We start from the raw sequence: 24,532 nt of genomic DNA on the forward strand, positions 1-24,532 counted from the left end.
ACATGATACAGCAGGAGATTTCATTCATTACTTAGAAAAAAAAAAAAAACACGAATGTAATTCCTCGATCCAGGCTGTGGTTCTGTAAGAAAGCTCCTGTAAACCAATTTTTAGTCATTATCAAAAGCCTTTACTCTTCAATATTATTGTTTCCCTTCTCCTTTTTCTTTTCTTTTGTGTTATGTAGCAATAGGGATCATAGATAGGTTTTTTTACAGGGTGTCTCTAACACCTGTGTAATTGTGACAATATTATGAAAATACAGTTAAGCGTAATGATGGGAACATATTGTGAGAAATGCATCATTAGGCCATTTTGTCATTGTGCATGTGCACATCATAGAGTGTTCTTACACAAACTTAGGTGGTAGAGCCTACTGCATTCCTAGGCTAGATGGTAGAGCCTATTGCTTGTAGGCTACAAACCTATACAGCATGTTCCTGTACTTTCTAGGCAGTTGTAACACAGGGGTAAGTGTGCATCTGAACATATCTAAACCTAAGAAAGGTACAGTTAAAAATACAGTGTAAAGGATAAAGACACACTTATTTAGGGTGGCTCCACTGTAATGTGATAGGAACATCCTTGTGTTGCAGCCTGTCATTGACTGAAGCATCATTATGTGGTGTAGGACTGTACTATAAATACTAAGATTTTTGTTTTTCATTTTATAGGGCGCCAATGCTTCGGCATTAGAGAAAGAGATTGGTCCAGAACAGTTTCCGGTCAATGAGCACTATTTTGGATTAGTCAATGTAAGTATCCATTGATATGCTTTTAGAATCATGTTCGGAAGCAGTTTGAAACATGATGAATGCATTTCATAAGTTACTAAAGAAATTTTTTTTTTCTCAATAGAGTTAAATGCCAAAGAGACTTGATTGGGAATTTTGAAATGATCTTTAAGGGAAGGGAAACAAAGTTGCCTAGCATCTTAAGAGTCTTAGAGATAGAATAGTTTCTAACTTGTCAGACTGATTGTCCCTATTTTGTCAGAAATTTCTCATAGCCAAAATTTAGTATTAATTTATATTAATACTAAAATTTAGTATTGATATATAGCCTAGACCAAATGATCTCTTGATTGTTTGAAAATGATTTATTTGACTAAGTGGTACAAATGTACAAGTATAAATTCAGCTATGTGAATGCCTCCATGTATCTATGCAGTCTTTGACAATTTACTTCTGTCATTGTACCAGTGCTATAGCTATAAAAGTGTGAAATGTGGGGAAAAAAGTACATCCCAGTTCTTGTGAAGGTATTTCTAGTAATTATACATTTTTGAAACTTTGGGAAAATTTGAGAAGTTTTACCAGAATGTAATCTGTTCTGAGTCACGGGAGAATACCACAAACCTGTGCTATGTAATTGTTGTGGTAGTTTATTTTATGCTGTTGTACTGAACTATCAGGTGAATCCATGGTAGGTGTTTTAAAATGCATATATTGATAAAATAGGTAACACAGTAAGTTATATTGAACAAATTGGTGGACTCTAAATATTAGTCTGTACATAGGACATATGAGATGGGTTTCTTATGGATTTGAGGAAAGCAGTTGAAATGATGTGTGTGATTCCCTGTGCTTTGGGAATTCTTTATGTGTGTACTATGCATAAAACCTGTAACACAGAATCAGCACTCCCCTACCCTTCTCTGTCTCTTTTCAGAACAGGGTACTCATTATTCCTCTTACTTATTTTATTCTGGAATTTAGCCGTATATTCTAATTTAAAGAACAGCATTTCAATTAGAATTTTTAAATAACAATGAAATTAAGAGAAGCAGGAGAGAATAAAGTTGTTAAGAGACCATCAGAAGACGCTTTGTCTTCATCCTCTGGAGAGATTCATTTGATGAGTAGAAATATAGCTTTTGGTCTGTGTGCCTTGTTATTATACAAAAAATTAACATCTCTACAGGGGCCACAGCTCCACCTATTAAAGGTTGGTGAACATTGTGAATGATACTCAGAAATAAAACTGTGGCCAGAGTAGATGCAGCAGAACTAGTAGAGGGGTTAACTCTAGGCAGCAAGCTGGAGTGTGGTGTTGCGATCACAGCTCACTGCAGCCTCTACCTCCTGGGCTCAGGCAATCCTGCCTTAGTCTCCCGAGTAGCTAGCACCACACGCATGTACCACCATGCCTGTCTAATTTTTAAAAAAATTATTTATAGAGATGGGATCTTGCTATATTGCCCTTTTTTTTTTTTAATGGAGAGCAGAAAAATAACACAGTTTAACCTAGCAGAAAATTAAACAGAGTGGTTGCTTTTTAGTACTTTAATGACAACCTGTTTTCTGTTACTTTCAGTTGCAGACATTTTTGTCTCGGAAGAATATTTTCACAGATAATAGCTCTTATGGCAGCTTACTCTTAATGAGGGATAATTACGTGTAACTATAATTTGCATAATGCATAGAATGAGGATTTCCTCTTAGCTTATCTCCCATAGATACAATGCTATTCCTGATGTTATTGAAAGTAGAGAGGAGAAATACTAGTGTGACTTGAGGATCTTTGGATGGGCAAAGGAGCCCTTGGAAGCTTTCTTTTGCTGTAAAGTATCTCACATACAGGCCAGCTATGACATACATCGTCAGCTAAATTCTTTGAAAACAAGTTATTTTAACCTGATAAGTCAAATTGCCTTTTTTCCTTTTATATTGTAGCTAATTGGTACTTATTTTAGTAGAGCTGATAGTAGAGAGTGATTTAAACCGCAATTTAGTATATCTTTCCTACTTGTATGTAGTCTGTGCATTTTTTGAATAGCTTTTTTTTCATTGTTTTATTGTATGGTTCTTATATTAATTTTCTAATACAGGTAGGCCTCAACACACAAGTAGGCAGGCCTCAGTAAGTTCATTTTTGAGGCTACTGGGAAATGTGCTTTTCTTATCTTCTAAGGTTTTAGGTTGTTTAAAAAAAAAAAAAAAGAAAAAATGTGCTTTCGCTCCAGAATCTTTATTATAAAATTATAAAATTATGATTTCATTCCTAGTCTATCATATAAAAATCTATTTAACCTGAATTGCTACTGGTCATTAGTTGGAGCAGGGTCCTTTATAGAAATAAATACAAATGAAACTTTCCGTTTTGGGTTATAAAGTTCATTAGGCAATGTCTCTTGGTTCTGTTTTTTTGTTTTTGTTTGGCTTTAATTTCATTCTCATTCAGTTTCTCGGCATCTGATGGCTATAGCTTACTTGAGGTTTACGTTGTTGGAGAGTCCAGAGAATATCCATATCAAACCTGGCAAAAGAGCTCTGGCCCAGGTCCTCTGGCTAGACTGTATCAAGTGTCCAACCCCGTTGGAGGGGCTGTAAAAGGGTTTTGATTGGTAACACAACAGTAATTTGCATAGAGAAGAGAAAGCAGTTCCTGTAAGGAAGTATGGGGCAGTGGAGTAAGCCTGTAGGGTGAGGAGCTGACATCTATTGGAGTATGAAAAGACGACTTTCGGGTTAGCTACTCAATGTCTGGCCCACTCTGCTGCAGTAAGAGTGGTGGGTAGGAGAATGTGGAAATACAGTGTTCTAAAATATGCTCACCTAAACAAGAACTGGTTGGTGGAAGAAGACATTCCCTTTGAACATCTTAGGATGTTCATAGAACAGGCACCATCACCCACGTCCAGCAGCCCAGCATCAGGGACAGGGAAGAAGTTGTGCTTCTTCAAAAACGTGGGTTGTTTTGTTTGTTTGTTTGTTTGTTTGTTTTGTCTTTTTTTTTTTTTTGAGAAAGGGTCTTGTTCTTTCATCCAGGCTGGAGTGCAGTGAGTGATCATGGCTCACTGCAGCTTCACTTCCCTGACTCAAGACATGCTCCCGCCTTTACCTCCTGAGTAGCTGGGACTACAGGTGCTTGCCAACATGCTCAGCTAATTTTTCAAGGTTTTTGTAGAGACAGGGTCTCACTATATTGCCCATGCTGGTGTTGAATTCTTGGTCTCAAGCGATCCTCCTCCCTCAGCCTCCCAAAGTGCTGGGATTACAAGCATGAGCCACTGTGCCCAGCCTCAGTATTTAAACAAAGTAATGCTATTGACAATGCTATTCCTGATATTACTGGAATTGGGTTAAAACCAGTAGTCTCGAAACGAAGTGTGTAAGATGATCCCATTAGGAATGGGAAGAAAATATTAGAATTTCTGATGTTTATTTTTATGTAAAAATGATAGACTAAGCATTATTTTTTAACATATGGATGATACTGGTGTCTATATCTATATATGATACGGTTATATGTTACTTCAGGTTCCATGATGTCAGCGGGTTGACAGTATCACCGTCTCTCATTGATTTCTGCTATGGCAGATCTATTATAATTTAAATGTAGTTTTAGAGAATTATATAATTGAATTTTAGTTAACTTAAAAGGTTGTTTTAAAGTAACTATTGACTGGCTGTGGTGGCTCATGTCTTTAATCCCAGCACTTTGGGAGGCCAAGGTGAGAGGATTGCTTTGAACCCAGAAGTCTGAAACCAGCCTGGGCAACAATGTAGTGAGACCCTGTTTCTACAAGAAAAAAAAAAAAAAAAAAAAACGCTGGGGCACAGTGGTACATGTCTGAGGTCCCAGCTACTCCAGAGGCTGAAGTGGGAGGATCTCTTGAACCCAGGAGGTTGAGGCTGCAGTGAGCCATGATTATACCACTGCACTCCAGCCTGGGTGACAGCAAGACCCAGTCTCAAAAAAAAAAAAGAAAGGTAGCCATGAAATGATGAAGGGCCAGGAATTGTTCTGAGTATTTTAAGTGGATGATTCATTTAATTATTTAAGAAATTCTAAGAGGTAGGTGCTGTATTACCCCCCTTTTTCAGGTGAAGAAACTGATAAACAGAACAGTTTAGTAATTTCTCAGGGACAGATAGTGGAACCAGACTTGAACCTAGACAGTTTGGTTTTAGATCCTGTGTGCTTTATTACTGTGCTGTGCCTCAAGGCAGGCATTTTCTAAGTGAATTCAAACTAATTTGGTCAGTAAGACGGCACATTGGATACCATGATTTAGGAAATAAAGGTAGGTAGTGAGACTCTCCTTCCCTTACACCATATATATCTTTACGAAGGTATCTTTTTCAGTTTTGATAGCCATTTAAACCGCCTGTCCAAATAACTGAACATAAACCCAGACTATCAAATTGCTGTTTTAAAATCTAAAACCTGTACAAAAAAAATACTCAATCTCATTGCTCACTTAAAACTAATAATTTTTCATGAAAAAATAGCTTGTGTAACAAATAAGACAAAAATCTAAATGTGCATTTTCTTGGTTGCATTCCTTTACATTTTTAATATACATAATGTAGTACATATAATTTATAAATATGCTTAAGGAATATGTGCTCAAAATGGTCTTAGTGGTAGAGATATAAAAAATGTTTGTGGTGGGATGTTTGTTACGGTTTGGAGAAAAAGGCATTAGAAAAAGCACTTTGAAAGCAAGAATGAGTCATTGTGTTCACTAAGCAATCAAAAAAATCAATGATCAGACCTCGAGTAGGGTGGCAACTTTTAAAATGCCTTCTCTGTGATCTAAACCTACCTTGATCTTCAAAACCAGCTGAGATATACAGCATAGATTTCAGCACTAAAGCAATTTTTTTTTTTTTAAGAAATTGAGCATTCACAAAGAAGAGTATAGAGGAAATCATCCCAAAAAACCTTTTGCGTGAAGGCTATACTCTTGAAAGATAATTTTTAGGTTTTAGGACCTTGAATGAAAGTTAATTTTAAAAATCAAAGACATTGAAGGAAAAGTTTCAAAATTATTAATAAGATTGAAAGTTAGCTTATTCTGGAGAATGAATAGTAGTTTCAACCTTTAATTTTTCTTTAATGGGATTGATGAAAGTAAATACAAGAAGATTCTAATAGCAGACCTCAAAGAATTGATTATAATGTTACTATTGCTTTAGATTCAGAAGATGAGCAAGTCATGTTGGATAGAAGTGTGAGCCTGACTTCCAGTAGTCTACAAAACAGAGATTCCCTCTTGTTTTTTAGCTTATCTTATTTGCTTCTTACATTTTTTACAGATGGGTCAATACTTACTATCGTAATATTTCGGATATACTCTCAGATGATCTCTTTTGCTTTCATTTCCCTACTCGGTGGTAGTTGTTCATTTCCCCTGTTGCCTATTCTAAAATATGGAGATTGTGTCTTCTCTTCGATTGATATAACCAGATTTGTTGGTCGTTAGCTTCATTAGATTGTGGTACAATATGGATATTTTTAAGAAAAATTGATACTGGATACTGGATAAATTAATCCTGGCAACATTGTAGATTCTACTTCAGGTGTACTTAACCACTGGGTAGGCTTCATTGAAGTGTATCTATAGTTACATTTATGATCATTGATATCAGTACCCTTTAATCACATGCTTCTTAAGCTTAAGCACCTCTTTTTCTGAAACCAGTGCTTGTCTCCTGCTAGCAGTGTGGATGTGAGAAGCCATTGCCCTCACTAGGTCTCAGGTCCTTAGCTGGAAAGGGCATGGATCTCCCAAGCCTCTTCAAAAAATTGGTAACTCTTGTTTCAGTGGGGCAGAGGGATCTTAATTGTTTAATATCTGTGGAAAAGAAGAAATATATTCAGACAGTTAGACTGAACATAGCAGAGCTTTTAAATTTTTTCCCCTGGAATTATTGGTTCTGCCTAGTCTCTGTCTTCACTATGAATTTATCTGGTTAGGTTCTTTATTTGCTATGATTTTGACATATGATGACATGATGATTTAATTTACCTCAAAGATTAAACACCTTTGAAAAGCAAGAGGAGAGGTTAAGCATAATGAATCACCATGAACCCATCCACCTATCTTGAACAATTAACAATATTTTCATTCTCTTCCACTTATCCTTTTTTTTTTTTCCTGGAAAAGGAAATCATAGTCATCAATGTCATTTTGGCTATAAATGGGACACGTTTAATTATGTGTCTCAAAGTAGCCGGAACATTGTAAAAAATATGACCATCTAATGATCACACCTAACAAAGTCAACAATTTATCAGTATCATCCAATGGTGGTATATATTCAGGTATCTTCTTTTGTCTCAAAGATGACTTTTTTTTTTTTTTTTTTTTTTTTTTTTCTGAGATGGAGTCTCTCACTCTGTTGCCCGGGCTGGAGTGCAGTGGTGAGATCTTGGCTCACTGCAACCTCCACCTCCCGGGTTCTAGCAGTTCTTCTGCCTCTGCCTCCTGAGTAGCTGAGATTACAGGAGTGCATCACCACGCCCGGCTAGTTTTTGTATTTTTAGTAGATAGGGGGTTTCACCATGTTGGCTAGGCTGGCCTCGAACTCCTGACCTCGTGATCCACCCGCCTCGGCCTCCCAAAGTGCTGGGATTACAGGCATGAGCCACTGAGCCTGGCCAAAGATGACTTTTTATAGTTGGCTTATAAATCAGGATCTAAGTAAACTCCAAGCATTTACATTTGCAATTTGATTGTTGTATCTCTTGAGTCCTTCTCAACCTTTTTTCTTTTTCAAGCCATCGATTTGTGGAGAAACTAAGTTGTATGTCCTAGAGACTATCTGCATTTCAAACTTGACCTTTTCCTTCTTTACATTGTCTCTTCCCTTGCCTGACTGTCTTGTAAATTAGTAGTTGCATCTAGAGACATGATTGAAGTTTAATGGTTTTGTTTTTTTTAATGTAAGAATACTTCATAGGAGGTAAGATATGTTAAAAGACATACAATATTCAGTTGTTCACTTTCAGGGATGCTGAAACGCGTGGGAGGTTTAGGTCTGATCCCTCTGTTTTAAAGTTCTCCATCAACCTTTAACCTAATCCTTTGAGCATCCATTGATAATTATTGCTTAATCCATTATTTACAACCATTTCTTCTGATTTTATTCACTGGAATTATTTTATAAACAAAAACTTCCTTCATCAACTGTTTAGTGCCCCTGAAATAATGGTTCTTATGAGAAAGGCAAGATGAATCTTTGATGTTTTCCTTTTATATGTTAGTTTGCAACTGTCAATGGAGACTAATGAGGGTTTCCTTTTTACAAATGTCATTATGTACACACACACACACACACACACCCTCCCCCGCCTTTTTTTTTTTTTTGGAGAAAGTCTCATTCTGTTGACCAAGCTGGAGTGCAGTGGCACCATCTTGGCTCACTGCGACCTCTGCCTTCCAGGTTCAAGGGATTCTACCACCTCAGCTTCCTGATTAGCTGGGATTACAGGTGTGTGCCACCACACCTGGCTAATTTTTGTAATTTTAGTTAGAGATGGGGTTTCACCATGTTGGCCAGGCTGGTCTCAAACTGTTGACCTCAACTGATCCACCCGCCTTGGCCTCCCAAAGTGCTGGGATTATAGGCAGGAGCCATTGCTCCCAGCCTAAAACGTCATTTTAAATTTATGAATTTTTGTATAGTTGGTGTGTTTTAATCCATTGCAGTAATCCTTTTGTATTAAAGTTGACACTTACATTCAAGATATCCCAGGCTAATCTTGCACTTTGTACATTTCTTGCCCCAAATTTTATATGAGCCATATCTTCAAGATGTCCAAGTTCCTTTTGATGGAAAAACGGTGTTTAGATAACACAATCTGGGATAAGAGAAAGTTGTTGCTGTCACACCTTTTCAGTGGACAGAGTTTGAAAACACGTACACACAAACATACATGCCTGCACACAGATGTACATTTTCAGAGTTATAAAAGACATTAGTTTATATTGATATTTCCAACTTAAGTTTATAGGGCTTTTACTTTTCTGATTTTTATTACAGTGTCTTTTTTTCCTTTACATTAAAAATTTTGGTTCCTAAGGTTATTAACATAATTCCTTGTTTGCTTTATCTATGATATAGCTACAATAGTTACAAATTAACAATATCAATATATTTGGGGTTTTGTTTGTTTGTTTTTGAGACAGGGTCTCACTTTGTCACCCAAGATGGATTGCAGTGATGCGATCTCGGCTCACTGCAACCTCTGTCTCTCACGTTCAAGCGATTCTCATACCTCAGCCTCTTGAGTAGCTGGAATCACAGGCATGCGCCATCACATCCAGCTAATTTTTATATTTTTAGTAGAGTCGAGGTTTCACCATGTTGACCAAGCTGGGTCTTGAACTTCTGATGTCCAGTGATCCACCCTCCTCAGCCTCCCAAAGTGCTGGGATTATAGGTGTAAGCCACCATGTCCGGCCAATAGATTTTTTTTTTTTTTTAATGCTTAGACTGTATCTCATTAGGCATGTATGGTGAACATTCTTTGTTTTAAGTCACCTGAAGTAATTCTTTTCTCTGTATTTCTACCATTGAGTTCATATACATTTACTTTTCGTTTATTTTTGTTTTTAATTTTAGAAATTTCTTTTTTTAATGTTAGAAGAGATAGGGGTACAAAGTATATGTTTTATAACAACATACTTTTAGAGAAGTCTCACTTTTATCTATCTCTTCATTATTTTTCCTGTTCTCCTATAAATATTTTTATTAACTTTTTATCTTTCCTCATTTTTTTTTTTGAAAATATAAGCAAATGGTCTATGGACATACATTTGATATCACCCAATCTTATTTTTCTCTGCCTAGCCTTTTTAACTTAATACTGTATATACATGATCTCACCCCAGAGTAGAAATATGAGAATTGTCCTCATTTCTTTTTTATAGTTTCATAGTGCTCCCCAAATCTTCATGACTGACTTGTAGGTGTTTTATTAGCTAACTTTTAGAGCCAGTGTTTATTAATGGAAGGGAAAAGGAAGGCAATACATATTTGTCAAACTGTGTGTCATTTACTCTCTGAAGTAGGGTTACTTCACTGGCCCCCAAATACTGGAGTGAAGTAGAGTTCAGTAAGATGTAGTGACATACTCCCAATGACATGGCTAGTAAGAGAGAAATTCATAGTTAAGGATTTGATGTGAACATCATGAATACTGTGACTTGGCATTTCAGTGGTTGTTAGACTGTCATACCAGTGACTTTTTAATGTAACATTTCAGGGCATCTTTTTATTTTTTGTTTTTGTGTGTTTTAGTTTGGATGTACCTAATAGAAAATCTTACTTTTGTGATTTCTAAAGAATTTTTGAGAGTTGTATTTTAAAATATATAATGCAGTCAGTGTTACAGTTACAGTAGTAACCAATTGTTATCTCTCTCTGTTCTCTCAGCCATACACCAGGAATTTCTCTCTTGAAAATGTGTTGCCCTAAATTTAACAAAACTTTTTTTTTCTGTTGCAGTTTGGGAATACTTGCTACTGCAATTCAGTTCTTCAAGCACTTTATTTTTGTCGTCCATTTCGGGAAAAAGTTCTTGCATATAAGAGTCAACCTAGGAAAAAGGAGAGCCTTCTTACATGCTTAGCAGATCTCTTCCATAGCATAGCCACTCAGAAGAAAAAGGTTGGAGTAATACCTCCTAAGAAGTTCATCACAAGATTACGGAAAGAAAATGGTAATTCTACTTCCCACTGTATTAATGACATGCTAGGAAGGTTAAATATAGTGTGCCATAATTCCAGCACTTACTGAGTATCATCTATAGGCCTGATAACATGTTAGCTGTTGAAGAAACAAAAGATGACACTCCTTTCTTCAAGGACGCACTTGTTGAGTGAAGGAAATAGTTTCACAGTCATTAATACAAGATACAATTAATGTTTGCATTGTGTTATACAGAGAGAAAATTCTGTGTGGCAGCAGCAAATGAGAAATCATAATTTCTCTTTTTGCTTACTTGGCTTTTCTGTCAAGAATGAAGGGTTTTTTTTTTTTAGCATGCTTATACATTTGTCATTTTCATAATGCTTTCGTGTGTGTTAACTCATTGGATCCTTGCAGTAGCCTTAGATAGAGAGCATGCCATTTCCCCCATTTTAGCTGTGAAAATCAGAAGCTAAAAAAGGCTTGCCAGGAGCCACACTCCAGGGAAAGAGCCAGAAAAGACCTTCTGGCTTAGAGTAGATTAGTTTAATTCTCCGTCCTCTTTTTAAAAATAGTTACTGAGTAAGCCCCACCTCCCTTTTCTCTTTTGAAATATTGTTTATTTAATTTTCACATGCCAATAAGTTAGACATTATCACCCTCTGAGATAACTGAGGCTCAGAGAGGTTAATTTGTCCAAGATCCCACAGAGTTAGTAAGTGGTGGAGCTGGTATACAAACTTACTTCTCCCTGATACATAAGCCCAGTGTTCTATCTAATATGGTACACTGCCTCAAAAATTCAAATGGAAATTAGGTAACATGTAGAATTCTGACTTTTGTTTGATGTAGGCATTTCAATCATTGTAGAAACAAAATTGAATGGCATTTTTAGTTTGATTTGTTACCTATTAAATAGACGCTCACAAATAGGATTAGAGAAGTCTTTAAGATTGATTATTAAATGCCCTAATATGTAATCCTGCCCTAAATTAGTCTGTTGACACTGTGTATTATCATGTGAATTGAGGTAAGCCTACATTGTATCTAGTTCCCTAAAATATAAGATGACCCAGAAATAGGTTATAGGCTATTATTCTTGAATTTGTTACACATGTTGAAGATTTGTTCATTTTCCCCACATACGCATGTAGAACAATTGATTAGTTGCTCACAAATCACTTCTTGTTTCCCCTAATGAAAGCTAAACATATATACTTTCTTTGATTATAGATCTGTGTATGTTGTGTTTTTAGAAAATAAAATATAACCTATTAGAATGTGGATTGAGCAATTAAGTCTTAAATCTTTTTGTTTGTGTCTGTATGAAACTTTAAAAGTTTTGTCCTGGTAAAAAATTAATGTACTTGGTAATTAAACACAGCAACCTTTCTCAGTGACTTTATTAGTATGTTTAAAATGTTCATTGGCTGGGCATGGTGGCTCTCACCTGTAATCCCAGAGCCCAAGAGTTTGAGACTAGCCTTGGCAGCTAAGCAAGACCTTGTCTCTACAAAAAATTTTAAAAATTAGTCAGACGTGGTTCATGTCTATAGTCCCAGCTTCTTGGAAGGCTGAGGCAGGAAGATCGCTTGAGCTCAGGAGGTCGAAGCTGCGGTGAGTCCTGATTGCACCACTCTCCAGCTTGGGAAACAGAGCGAGACCCTGTCTCTTCAAAGAAAAAGTTCAGAAGTATGCAGCTCATGCAGAGCATACATTATTCCCTTTTCATTTAATAGTACATTTCTCTTGGCTTTATTAACCTACCACGTGTGTTCTTTAAGTATACAATGATTTATTTATTTATTTATTTATTTTTAGTTAGGTTGACTCTCATGCTTAACAGAGGTAAAATACAGTTATGTACTTAAGACTTTATATGTTTGCTTGTCAAACCTGGGGCATTTTTACAGTGTTTGCTGTTTTTTCCAGATGGGCTTTTTTTTTTTTTTTTCTTTTCTCTCTCTCTCTCTTTTATTTATTTATTTTTTTTGGTAGAGATCAGGTCTCATTATTGTTGCCCAGGCTGGTCTTGAACTCCTGGCCTCAAATGATCCTCCTGTCTCAGCCTCTCAAAGTGTTGGATTATAGGCATGAGCACTGTTCCTGCCCTTATTATTATTTATTATTTTTTTTAACAGTTTCATGGTTTTCGATTTTTTTTTTTAATTTAGGCAAATTGAATTGGTAACACAATAGAGTTCTTAAATACTTCTTTGAAAGAGACTGAGTCCAGAATAAATATTTATTCCAAGCCCATCTTCTCATAAGTTTTGCTTCATTTTTCTAAACTTCAGAAATAATGCCTAATAGAAAAGCCATTTTTTTAATAGAAAAGCATTTTTATTATTTGATGTTGCTGACATTTGCAAATATGTTTTGAAATATGTTTTTGGCTTTTGAATTTTCCCTTGAGAATTGTGTAGAGAAGAGTATACAGATCAGAGAGGATTTAATATATTATTCATTGCCTATCTTTCCTTCTCAGATTTTGATTGTTTTAAATCTTTGGAAAGTATGTTACTCATTTCAGTATTTCCACAAACTTTCACTGTTAGCTGGTTCTTACTAAATTAATTTCCTTCTATACTATGTTAAAAACTTTAATTCTCCATAGATATTAGCCCAATATTGTTTTAATCACCATTGCTTTATGTTACTAATCTTTTTGATGTCCCTGGAAAGAACTGATTTTAATTTCTATTTATTAATGAATTTTTGTTTTTACAATTTTAACTCATGTTACCTAATCATAGCATAAAAGGACTGTTGCATAGTGCTCCTACATAGAGTACAGCAACACTGGCTCCATGCATGCTGCCTGATGATGGGGTGGATGCTAGCTGAGTGTTTGAGTAGACTAATTATGACAGATATATTTCTTTGTGTGTGCCAGACACTGTCTAGGAACTGATGATACAGAAATACGCCTTCCAGTACCTGACACCCTCATGAGGTAGCAGACAGCCATCAGTTGTGTGATGTAATGTGTCACTGCCACGATAAAAAGAAGACTGAGAAAGGGGACAGAGGATGAGGGAGTTGATAGTTCATATGTCAGTGGTTGGATCAGAAATTTGAAGAGAAAAATACATCATTTGAAGATCTGAGGCAAAAATGTTACCATCAGTAAGGAGAAAGTGCAGGTTGCCTGAGTACTTGAGGGAGGGCAAGCAAATTAGCATGGCAAGAGTGGAATAAGATGAAGATAAAGTCAGAGAGGAGAGCCGGGGCCTAAAGCTTGGGTTTTATTTGGAAAGCCATGAGAGGGTTCTGAGTAGGTGGACGATATGTTCTGATTTGCATGAGAAGACTCTCTGGCTGCCGAGTGGGCACAGGCAGCATGAGAGTTGAGGCAGGAGATCAGCCTGGAGACTCTTGCAGTACCCAGGTAGGAAATGGAGTCATCTCTTTACAGGTGTGCAGGTACTGCCTCTGAGTGGTCTACTATTTTTGAAGAAATACAACATAGGTTGGTGATCTGATTGTGTTAGTTAGAGTTGACCCTCAGCTGGACTGTTTGAGGTCATTTAAGGTGGACCTGAGGGTCATATCAGCTGGCATCTGTAGCTGTGTGCTCTGATTCACTGAATCTTAGCAGTGTCAATCATTTAAGTTATTGTCTGGGGGCAAGTCTGTCATCATCTTAGCCGTTTCAATCCCTATTGTCCATCCATCCATTCATTCATTCATTAAAAAATGGGAAGTACATCTAATTATGTGGCAGGCACTATTGTTAGTCCTGGAGATACAGCAGGGAATGAGATAGATAGGGTCCTTGTTCTTAAGGAACCTGCATGGACATAGCAGTGTTTCATGTGCCGTGGAGAGATACAAAAAACGTATATTTAAGTCTTGGTCTCCCTCAAGTGAGGACATTTTAGTTGTCCACAAATAATACCTATTAAATATATTTGAGTAAATGATTTCTTATATTCATTTCAAACAATTATTTTTCTCCAAACGAGCATAAATGGTATTTTGTATAATGAGAGCTATAGCTATTTCTGAATTATGAGGAGAACATAACCTATTTTTAAGCAGTGATTTTGTTTTTCCTTTTTTTTTGCATTAATGTTGCAGCTATATCAGGACGATAGTAGTTTATAATCATACATTTATTTAATAATGAAATTGTCTGTCTCTCCCACTAGACTGTCAGTTCCATGACGGAGGGAACCCATTTGTTTTTGCTCACCATTGTATTCCCAGCACATAATCCAGTTCCTGGCACATAGTAGGTGCTTACTCAATATTTATTGAATGAGTGAATGAATGAATGAAATTGTTTAATTTCCAAAGCAAGTTTGAAGTCTACCTTTCCCATTATGCTACTTAGCAAAGAAGAAAGCAAATCATAAGAAAACCAGGGTTTTAAAAACTAAATATAGTCTATGGCCATACCACCCTGAAAGCGCCCGATCTTGTCTGATCTCAGAAGCTAAGCAGGGTTGGTCCTAGTTAGTACTTGGATGGGAGACCACCTGGGAATACTGTGCTATAAAAAATAAATAAAAATTAAAAAATAATAATAATAAAAAATAAATATAATACAGTTCACAGGGATTGTCCTGAGGTCACTCATCAGTGTTATTTTGCTGTTTATGCAGTCCTGGTTATTGTTTTTAAAACTATAGTGGCTGCTTTCAGGTGCAGCAAGATTCTGGCATATTTAATATATTCTGGAAAATGGACAATAAATAATTTTAGAAATATTTCAACAAAAGTTTAAAGATTTTTTTTTGTTTACTTTGCATCTTATTTCCAGAGCATGCAAGTCAGTTGAGGTATTTTTGTGAATATGAAATCATTGCTCTGTGTTAAAAGAGCATCCAAAAAAATGATGTAAATTTTTAAAAAGCAAAAACATTTGCACATTTTTGCTTAGAAAGTAATTATTTTGAAAAACATGTATATGCTAAAATGATTTATTTTTCCCACAGGGAAAAATTAGACCACTTCAGATTGTGGCATCAAGCCAGTATGTAGGTAGCCACTGTGGTGACTTAATCATCTCCAACCTTAACTAGGTCTTCAGCAGTGCCTGTAAAATTTTTTTACTAGTCCTCTCTGGTTATCCTTTTTAGATTCCTCTAGGACTTTTCCAATTGGTTTCTACTTTTCTTAAGCCCCTCAACTCAACTTTAGCATAATTATTTTCCACTCCTTGACATAGTGGATCTGTTTGCGGTGGGGAGTTCCAGATTCGTGACCCGGAAATGGGTGGATGAGTGAGAGACAAAGGTTCTTGAATTGTAAGGGATTGAGGTGCATACACGTCAGGCAGCTGCCTAGACACTGAGGTGTCAGGGTTGGTGCAGGAGGCATAGTGGAGAGAGAAACTGTGAATCAAGCCATCAGTGGGTGAGGAGGAGGCTGGGAGATGGCCTTAGAGAGAGGAAGGTTGAGGGTCTAGTATGGCCAGATCTTGGGCACTTTTGTGGTTGAGAGCAAGTAGCAGCAGGGAACTAGAAAATGCCGAAGGTTGATAAGATGGGGGAAAACAGAATGCAGGATCTTGAAGGAGCAACAAAGAAAATCCCAAGGACAAGAAAGGAAATATAAGGTGCAATAAGCAAATGAGAGTAGTAGAGGATAGGAGATTGTGGTTGAGAGGTGAAGTGTTTATTATTTTCAGGGATGGCGGATTATTGCATTGAGGGGCAAGGTTAGATAATTTACTTCAGTTAGCTCAGCTGTGGTCTAGACTTTTCCAGCAGGCGGAGCCGTGTGAGGTTCTATGCATGACTTGGCCCGGCCTCAGAGGAATGGAGTGGACTGCTGAGGTTTTTGAGTTGCAAGCTGTCTCAGTGTTGGGGGAGGCTGCAGAGACTTGTGCTCTGAGCAGGGAGAAAGGAATGGGGTTGCAGTGCTTTAGATCTACTGTCTCTTGTGGACAAAAAAACCACACAGTGTACCAAATTCAAGATCAGTTAGTTGTTAAGTACACGTAGACTAATACTGAACTCTTAGAACTCATGACTTTTCTTGTTCTTAAATATAACATAGAGAGTTTGCTAAAGGCTAATGGGTCCCTCAGGCTAAACTTATAGCAGAGAAACGAAGTGGCTTCAGTTGCATTCTTAATATTATTGTGTTTGATTTGAGACCCAAATTTGTGGAATGGATTTGGATATGTGAAAATAACTAAAGGATGAACATGAAAAATGTATTGTGAATTTTACCATATAATTCAAGAGATGTCAGGAAAAATTCTTAGGGAGAGATTCAGGGTCTCTGAATTAAGCTTGTCTATTTGCAGTGTGAAACTGAAGGAAAGGAGACTTAGTAGACTTAGTGGGTTAAGTGAAGGGAGCTGATATGAACTAAGTAGATTTAAATGGAAATGGAACAGACTAGACATACGCAGGAAATGAACTTTAAAAATTGAAAGGGCTTGGGAAGTAATTGGATATGAATAATATGCAACAGGCAGGCAGATTGCTTGCGCCTAGGAGTTGGAGATCAGCCTGGGCAACATAGTGAGATCCCCATCTCTTAAAAAATAAGAGAATGTGTAACAGGCAGTGATAGGGAGCAAGGCAGTAGAGTTTTTGTATGGAAAGTTCTATACAATAATACATACATACATTCTTCTAATTTCAGTACCAAACAAACCTAGAAGTTTCCCTGAGTGCTATGCTTTCTCCCCAGCTCCTCAGTCTCATCTTCCTTTGAAATAAGCTGATCCTACCAAACCTTTTCTATGCATTTAAATATATATGTCCAAATAGGAAGCCAGAGTTACATTTATGGGGACTTACAGTGGTTGTTTCTTTTTTCTTTTTTTGAGACAGAGTCATACTCTGTCGCCCAGGCTGGAGTACAGTGGCGCGATCTCGGCTCACTGCAACCTCCACCTCCCGGGCTCAAGTGATTCTTGTGCCTCAGGCTCCCAAGTAGCTGGGATTATAGGTGCCTGCCACCATGCCTGGCTAATTTTTGTATTTTTAGTAGAGATGGGGTTTCACCATGTTGGCCAGTCTGGTCTCGAACTCCTGACCTCAAGTGGTCTGCCTGCCTCAGACTCCCGAAGTGCTGGGATTACAGATGTGAGCCACTGCTCCCAGCTGGTTGTTTTTCATGGGTGGGATCCACACGTGTTCAGCATCCTTGTTTTGCTTCCTGTCTTGGAAGTTTTGCCATGTTAATTCATATGGAGCTGCTTCCCTTTTAACCGTTGCCCAGCATTCCCTAACAAAATTATAGCACAATTTAAATAAATCATTCTCCTGTTGATAAACATTGAGGATATTTTCAGACTTCTGCTGTTATAAATAAACAGCCAGATTTATGCTTGTTTCAGTACATGCACAGATACTTACCTGGCATCGCTACCTGGGAGAACTAGGTTGCATTATTTTAAATGTGTTACCAAAATTGCCTTTACAACATGCCGTAACAGTTTATACCCCCAACAGCAATGGTTGAGAATGTCCATTTCTCCAAACTCAAGCTAACACTGGATGGACACTAAGTCAATTTTTATTTTGCCAAAGTGATGGGCAAAATGATATTTTGTCATTGTTTTAATTTTTATTTCCCAGTCACTTGTCATGTATTACTTAGGCATTTGTATTTCTACTGTGAATTGTCTGTTATTTTCCTTTGCCAGTTTTTTAAATTGGTTTTTTCTTTTCTTGTTTTGTAAAGGTTTTTTTAAAAAAAATTCTGTATATTAATCCTTTACATAGTCTAGACATTAGCATGCAAATAATTCTCCTTATGTGTCACTTGTCTTCATTTATGTTGACTTTGCCATACAGAAGTTCTTAATTTTTATGTATTCAGTCTTTGATGTGTTCTGTATTCTGTTCAGTAGCAACAACAATAACATAGGTTGAGCATCCCTAATCTAAAAATCTGAAACTTTTTGAGCTGCATGATGCCACTGTGTGGCTGAGTTAGTAACATCTTTACTTTCTGATAGTTCAGTGTATACAAATTTAGTTTCTTGTACTAAATATTTAAAAATATAAAGTCATCTCCAGGCTACAAGGTGTATATGAAACAAATTTCGTGTTTAGACTTGAGTCCCACCCCCAAAATATCTCATTATGTGTATACAAATATTCCCAAATCTGAAGCAGTCTAAAGTCCCAAACAGTGCTGGTCCCAAGCGTTTTGGATAAAGGATACTCAGCCTGTGGTAATATTGCCAATATTATTGTGGTTGCTGTTGAACAGAATACAAAACCTATTGTTGTGTTCTGAGCACTTTTGATTTTCCTACCAGCCTTGTAAGGTGTAGGTACTGCTCTGAGCCCCATTTTTCAGATGAGGAACTATGGTACAGGGAGGTTGAATAAGTTGCCTATGCCATGCATACAGTTAGAGGAAGAACCATAGCACCACCCAGACAGCCTTGCTCTAGCAGCTGTGCCCCCCCATAAATAGCTTCACTCGTTCCCTTTCTATTTTTACAATAACTTTGCAAAGAAAGATGGTATTCGGGGTTTTTTTTTTTTGAGATGGAGTTTTGGTCTTGTTGCCCAGACTGGAGTGCAGTGGCGCCATCTTGGCTCACTGCAACCTCCACCTCCCGGGTTCAAGTGATTCTCCTGCCTCAGTCTCCCAAGTAGCTAGGATTACAGGCATGCACTACCACATCCGGCGAAATTTTTGTATTTAGTAGAGACAAGGTTTCACCATCATGGCCAGGCTGGTCTCCAACTCTTTACTTCAGGTGATCCACCTGCCTCGGCTTCCCAAAGTGCTGGGAATACAGGCATGAGCCACTGCACCTGGCCTGTTTTTTTTTTTCTTCCCATGGTATTGGACATTTTCTCATGTTTCTTAGCTTTTTGATTGTTTTCTTTTCTTATAAATTGTTGATTGCAAGTCCATTGCCCACTTTGGGTTTTTTTATATGAGATTTTTCTTTTATGTTATAATGTTAATAATTTTCAGGTTTCACTTTTTTTTAACCTTTTAAAAGATTTCTAATACACACACAGAACTTAATTTTATATCTGTATCTCTTCTAAAATGTAATTGTTAATTGCTTTTATCTTAGACTTTCCCTGAATTTTTTTCTAAATTTGTATGCATTCATTTTTAAAATGTAAAATCTTTCTGGAATTTATTAAATGTACATTGAGTATCTAAAAATAAAATTTCCTAAATAGGTTATTTTTCTCAATGCATTTCATTGAATAATTCATGTATGTTCTTTTGTGTGGGCTCACACTGGGTATTACTTTGTGTGTGGCATGGTGGAGTCAGGCTGCCCAGTTTGAATCCTGGATCTGCCATTTCTTGGCAGTGTGACTTTACCCTCTCTGGTCCCATTTCCATGTTTAAAAATAAAGTTAATAACAATATTACATGGTTGTTGAGGATCAAATGAGATGCTGTCTCTAAAGTCCTTACTGTTCTGTGGTAGAGTTGTACATTGCCAAGCACAGGGTAAAGCACTTGAGGTTAGCACCACCAATATTTCCATTATATCTACTCATTTGTATAACTGCAGAGAACATTTCATGGAATTATAAAATCTCACATTTGGAAGGGACTTGAAATTATCTAGATTACATACATAATTCTTGATAACATGATTCTTAACCTGACTCTACATCAGAGTTAGTTGGAGGAGCTTTGGAAAGCCCCACATTCTGGCCTCACCCCTTGCCAACTAAATCAGAATCTCTGGGATATATGGTTCAGCAATTTATTTTTGATAAACTTTGTGGTTCTTAAGCAGTTGGCTTGGCATTGGCAAATGGTTGTCCAACTTCTTCTTTAAAGCTTGCCATGTTGAAATATTTGTGGAACAATAGGTTAGATAAGCTAATAAGCAATTTCTTCTTAAATTCTCAGTATCTGTTATGCTGATGTATGAGGATAGATTTTGCCCTTTTCTCATGGATCAGTTAGTAGTATTTTTATACAAGATTTTAATTAATTTTACATTTATTTTCCCCAAATTTAGATAAAAGTTTTAGATGTGAAAGTTATTTTTTACACCTTGTGAAAACATTGTGCATTTATATTTTAGTTCTGATCCAATACTAGATATTCTTTTATAAATTGGTTTTTCATAAAGTTATATATTCTGAAATCATTCTCTAATATTATGTTTTTATTTTTAGAGCTTTTTGACAACTACATGCAACAAGATGCCCATGAATTCTTAAATTACCTACTAAACACAATTGCTGATATTTTACAAGAAGAGAGAAAGCAGGAAAAACAAAATGGTCGCTTACCTAATGGTAATATTGATAATGAAAATAATAACAGCACACCAGACCCAACGTGGGTTCATGAGATTTTTCAGGGAACATTAACTAATGAAACCAGATGTCTTACTTGTGAAACTGTAAGTATATCATACAATTTTGTGTAGAAAAAAATTGAATCATTACATTAAAGGTTATTCTTTGTGAAAGAGAGGATGGAAGATGAACTTGAAAGTTGTAATTCTTAGATATAGGACTTAAAGATATATTTTTTAGTTGAAAGGAATCTGTCTGTACTCTTAATGTAATATTGCTTATTGACAATGAATACCTGAGGTGATAGAAAGATACTTACTGTAGATTGAACTGTTTGATTTTCTTTCAGTTTAGGAGGCCATAGAACCATGTTGTGGAAATTACGTTTTAGGACATAATTTCATAGGATTATACAGATCAGGGAGGCATATTAATTTGTTTTTCCTTTTTCTACGATTACCTTCAGTGTCCATTGTTGGAATGAAAGCGAAAGCATATAGTGTACCCTCAACGAGGGGAAAATATTTCATTTGCTGGATACTTTGTAAGGATGAAGCTGGAAAATTTTTACATTCAGGCTGGAATGCAGTGGCTAATCTCAGCTCACTGTAGCCTCTACTTCCTGGGCTCAAGCAATCCTCCCATCTCAGCCTTATGAGTAGCGGGGACCACCAGCATGTGCCACCACACCCAGCTAATTTTTAAATTTTTATTTTTTTAGAGACAAGGGTCTTACTGTGTTGCTCAGCCTGGTCTTGAATGCCTGGGCTCAAGCAATCTTTCCACCTTGGCCTCTCAAACTGCTGGGATTACAGGTGTGAGCCATTGTGCCTGGCCAGTAATATTCTTTATAGCATTTTCCCCGTTCAGTACAGAATCCAATTTAGAGGTGGACATTGCATTTACTTGTTTCTTTAGCCTTCTTTAACCTGAAACATTTCCATAGTCTTTTTTTTGTTGTTATAACAGTTACATTTTTTAAGAATATGCCTCCCCCACCTTTTTAAAAACAGATGTTCTCATATTTAGTTTCTCTGACGTTTCTTCCTGATTAGATGCAGGTTATGCATTCACGGCTAGAATAATTCATCGTTCATGTTGTGTTCTTCTCGGGGTATCACATCTGTAGGCACACAGTATCCATCTGCCTCTCGTTGGTGAAATTAATTTTTTTTTTTCTTTTTTTTACAATGGGGTTTCACCATGATGGCCAGGCTGGTCTTGAACTCCGGACCTCAGGTGATCAACCCACCTCGGCCTCCCAAAGTGCTAGGATTACAGGCGTGAGCCACCGCGCCCAGCCAGTGAAATTAATTTTTGATCACCCAGTCAAGGTGGTGGTGTTTCCTCCACTTGATTTAATTTGGACACAGGTGCTTGCTCTGTTGCTTAGGCTTCAGTGCAGTGACACTGTCATAGATCATTATAGCCTCAAACTCCTTGGCTGAAGTTTTCCTCTTGCCTTAGCCTTCTGAGTAACTAGGACTACAGTGCATGCCATCACCCCTAGCTAGTTTTTAAATTTTTTGTAGAGACAGGGTCTTGCTGTGTTACTGAGGCTTGAACTCCTGGCCTCAAGCAACCCACCTACCTCAGCCTTCCAAAGTGTTGGGATTACAGGCATGATCCACTGTGCTGGGCCAGTGTCTCCACTTCATGATGACTTTTTTTTTTTAATCTCTTTGCAGTTATTAGGCAGTCTAGGGGGGAGATACAAATACCTCCCTCCTCATCAAAATCTTGCCCAAGATTTAGCATGCATTTATGATCTCATCTTTACTATGAAAGTTTCACTGCTAGGGTTTAATAACATTGGAAAAGAGGGTCTGTAAGCAAGAAAGCTAAGAGTCCTATAAAGCCTCCATAGTTTTGCCTTTTCCAGAATATTGTGTAGTTGAAATCATATAGTATGCAGCCTGTTTGAATTGGCTTCTTCCACTTAGCAAATGCATTTAAGGTTCCTCCATGTCTTTTATGGCTTGGTACCTCATTTCCTTTATTTTTGACTGAATAACATTCTAATGTATGGATGTGCTGCAGTTTTTAAAATTCATTCACTTACTAAAGGACGTCTTGGTTGCTTCCAAGTTTTGCCAATTGTGAGTAAAGCTGCTATAAACATTTGTGTGCAGGTTTTTGTGTGGATGTGAGTTTTTACTTTGTGTAAATATCAAGGAGCATGATTACTGGATTGGTTGGTAAGAGTATATTTAGTTTTGTAAGAAGCCACCATTCTGTCTTCCACAGTGGCTGTACCATTTTTCCTTCTAACCAGCAGTGAGCGAGAGTTCTTGTTTCTCCACATCCTTGCTGACATTTGGTGTTGTCAGTGTTTTGGATTTTGGTGATTCTAAGAAGTGTGTAGTGGTATCTCATGTTAATTTGCAAGTCTCTAATGACATATGATGTTGATCATCTTTTTGTCTGGTTATTTATCATCCATATATATATATATCTTTAGTGATGTGTCCAGATCTTTTGTCCATTTTTTTAATCAGACTGTTTGTTTTCTTTGAGTATTGCTGAATTTTAAGTGGCTTTTTTTGGGTATAATTTTGGATACTAGTTCTTTATCAGGTAGGTCTTTTATATTTTATCCAAATCTGTAACTTGTTTTTCGTTCTTTTAACACTGTTTTTGGCAGAGCAGAGGTTGTTTTTTGTTTTTTGTGGTTTTTTTGAGATGGAGTTTCACTCTTGTTGCCCTGGCTGGAGTGCAGTGGCACATTCTCAGCTTACTGCAATCTCTGCCTCCTGGGTTCAAGCGATTCTCTTGCCTCAGCCTCCCAAGTAGCTGGGATTACAGGCATGTACCACCACACCTGGGTAATTTTGTATTTTTAGTAGAGAGAGGGTTTTTCCATGTTGGTCAGGCTGGTCTCGAACTCCTGACCTCAGGTGATTCTCCTGTCTTGACCTCCCAAAGTGCCGGGATTACAGGTGTGAGCCACTGCGCCCAGCCAGCAGAGAAGTTTTTAGTTTTTTAAGTATTAGTTTTTAATTTTAATAAAATTCAGCTTTTTCTTTCATGCATTGTACTTTTGGTGTTGCATCTAAAAAGTCATCAATAAACTAAATGTTTCTTAGAATTTCTGCTATGTTACCTTCTAGGAATTATATAGTTTTTCATTTTATATTTAGGTCTATGATCTTTTTTGAGTTAATTTCTGTATAAGATATTATAAAGTTTGTTCTGAATTAATTTTTTTGCATGTGGATGTCCAGCTGCTCCAGCATCATTTGTTGAAAAGACGATTCTTTGTCCATTGAATTGCCTTTGCTCCTTTGTCAAATATGAGTTGACTCTATTTGTATAAGTGTTTTTCTAGGCACTCTCTTCTATCCTGTTGGTCTGTGTATCTGTTCTTTCCCCACTACCACACTGTCTTGATTACTGTAGCTTTAGAGTAAATCTTAAAGTCAGGTAGTGTCAGTCCTCTGACTTTGTTCTTCTCCTTCAATATTTTGTTGGCTATTCTGGGTCTTTTGCCTCTCCATGTAAACTTCAGAATCAAGTTTATCAATATTCACAAAATAACTTGCTGGGTTTTTTTTTTTTTTTTTTTTCTTCGAGACGGAGTTTCGCTCGTTACCCAGGCTGGAGTGCAATGGCGCGATCTCGGCTCACCGCAACCTCCGCCTCCTGGGTTCAGGCAATTCTCCTGCCTCAGCCTCCTGAGTAGCTGGGATTACAGGCACGCGCCACCATGCCCAGCTAATTTTTTGTGTTAGTAGAGACGGGGTTTCACCATGTTGACCAGGATGGTCTCGATCTCTTGACCTCGTGATCCACCCGCCTCAGCCTCCCAAAGTGCTGGGATTACAGGCTTGAGCCACTGCGCCCGGCCACTTGCTGGGATTTTGATAAGGATTTTGCTGAACCTATAGA

At 37.1% G+C, this 24,532-nt stretch overlaps 1 protein-coding gene and 1 pseudogene across 3 annotated transcripts in view; both read left to right on the forward strand.

Moving 5' to 3' along the window:
- The window catches only part of USP12 (ubiquitin specific peptidase 12), a 103,232-nt gene that overhangs the window by 51,417 nt on the left and 27,283 nt on the right, over nt 1-24,532 (forward strand). Inside the window, exons 2-4 of one of the 3 annotated variants that reach the window (XM_021676222.2) lie at nt 675-755; nt 10,245-10,458; nt 20,519-20,748. In XM_021676222.2, coding sequence (XP_021531897.1) covers nt 675-755; nt 10,245-10,458; nt 20,519-20,748 — 525 coding nt within the window. Of the gene's footprint in view, nt 1-674; nt 756-10,244; nt 10,459-14,472; nt 14,665-20,518; nt 20,749-24,532 lie in introns of those variants that run through there. The other 2 variants (XM_064373487.1, XM_012471082.2) reach the window with 2 other exon arrangements.
- LOC135273871 (5S ribosomal RNA) lies at nt 14,818-14,934 on the forward strand (annotated as a pseudogene).

Source organism: Aotus nancymaae, unplaced genomic scaffold, assembly GCF_030222135.1.
Source record: "Aotus nancymaae isolate 86718 unplaced genomic scaffold, 86718_ANA_hifiasm-v0.15.2.pri h1tg000009l, whole genome shotgun sequence".
NCBI lineage: Eukaryota > Metazoa > Chordata > Mammalia > Primates > Aotidae > Aotus > Aotus nancymaae.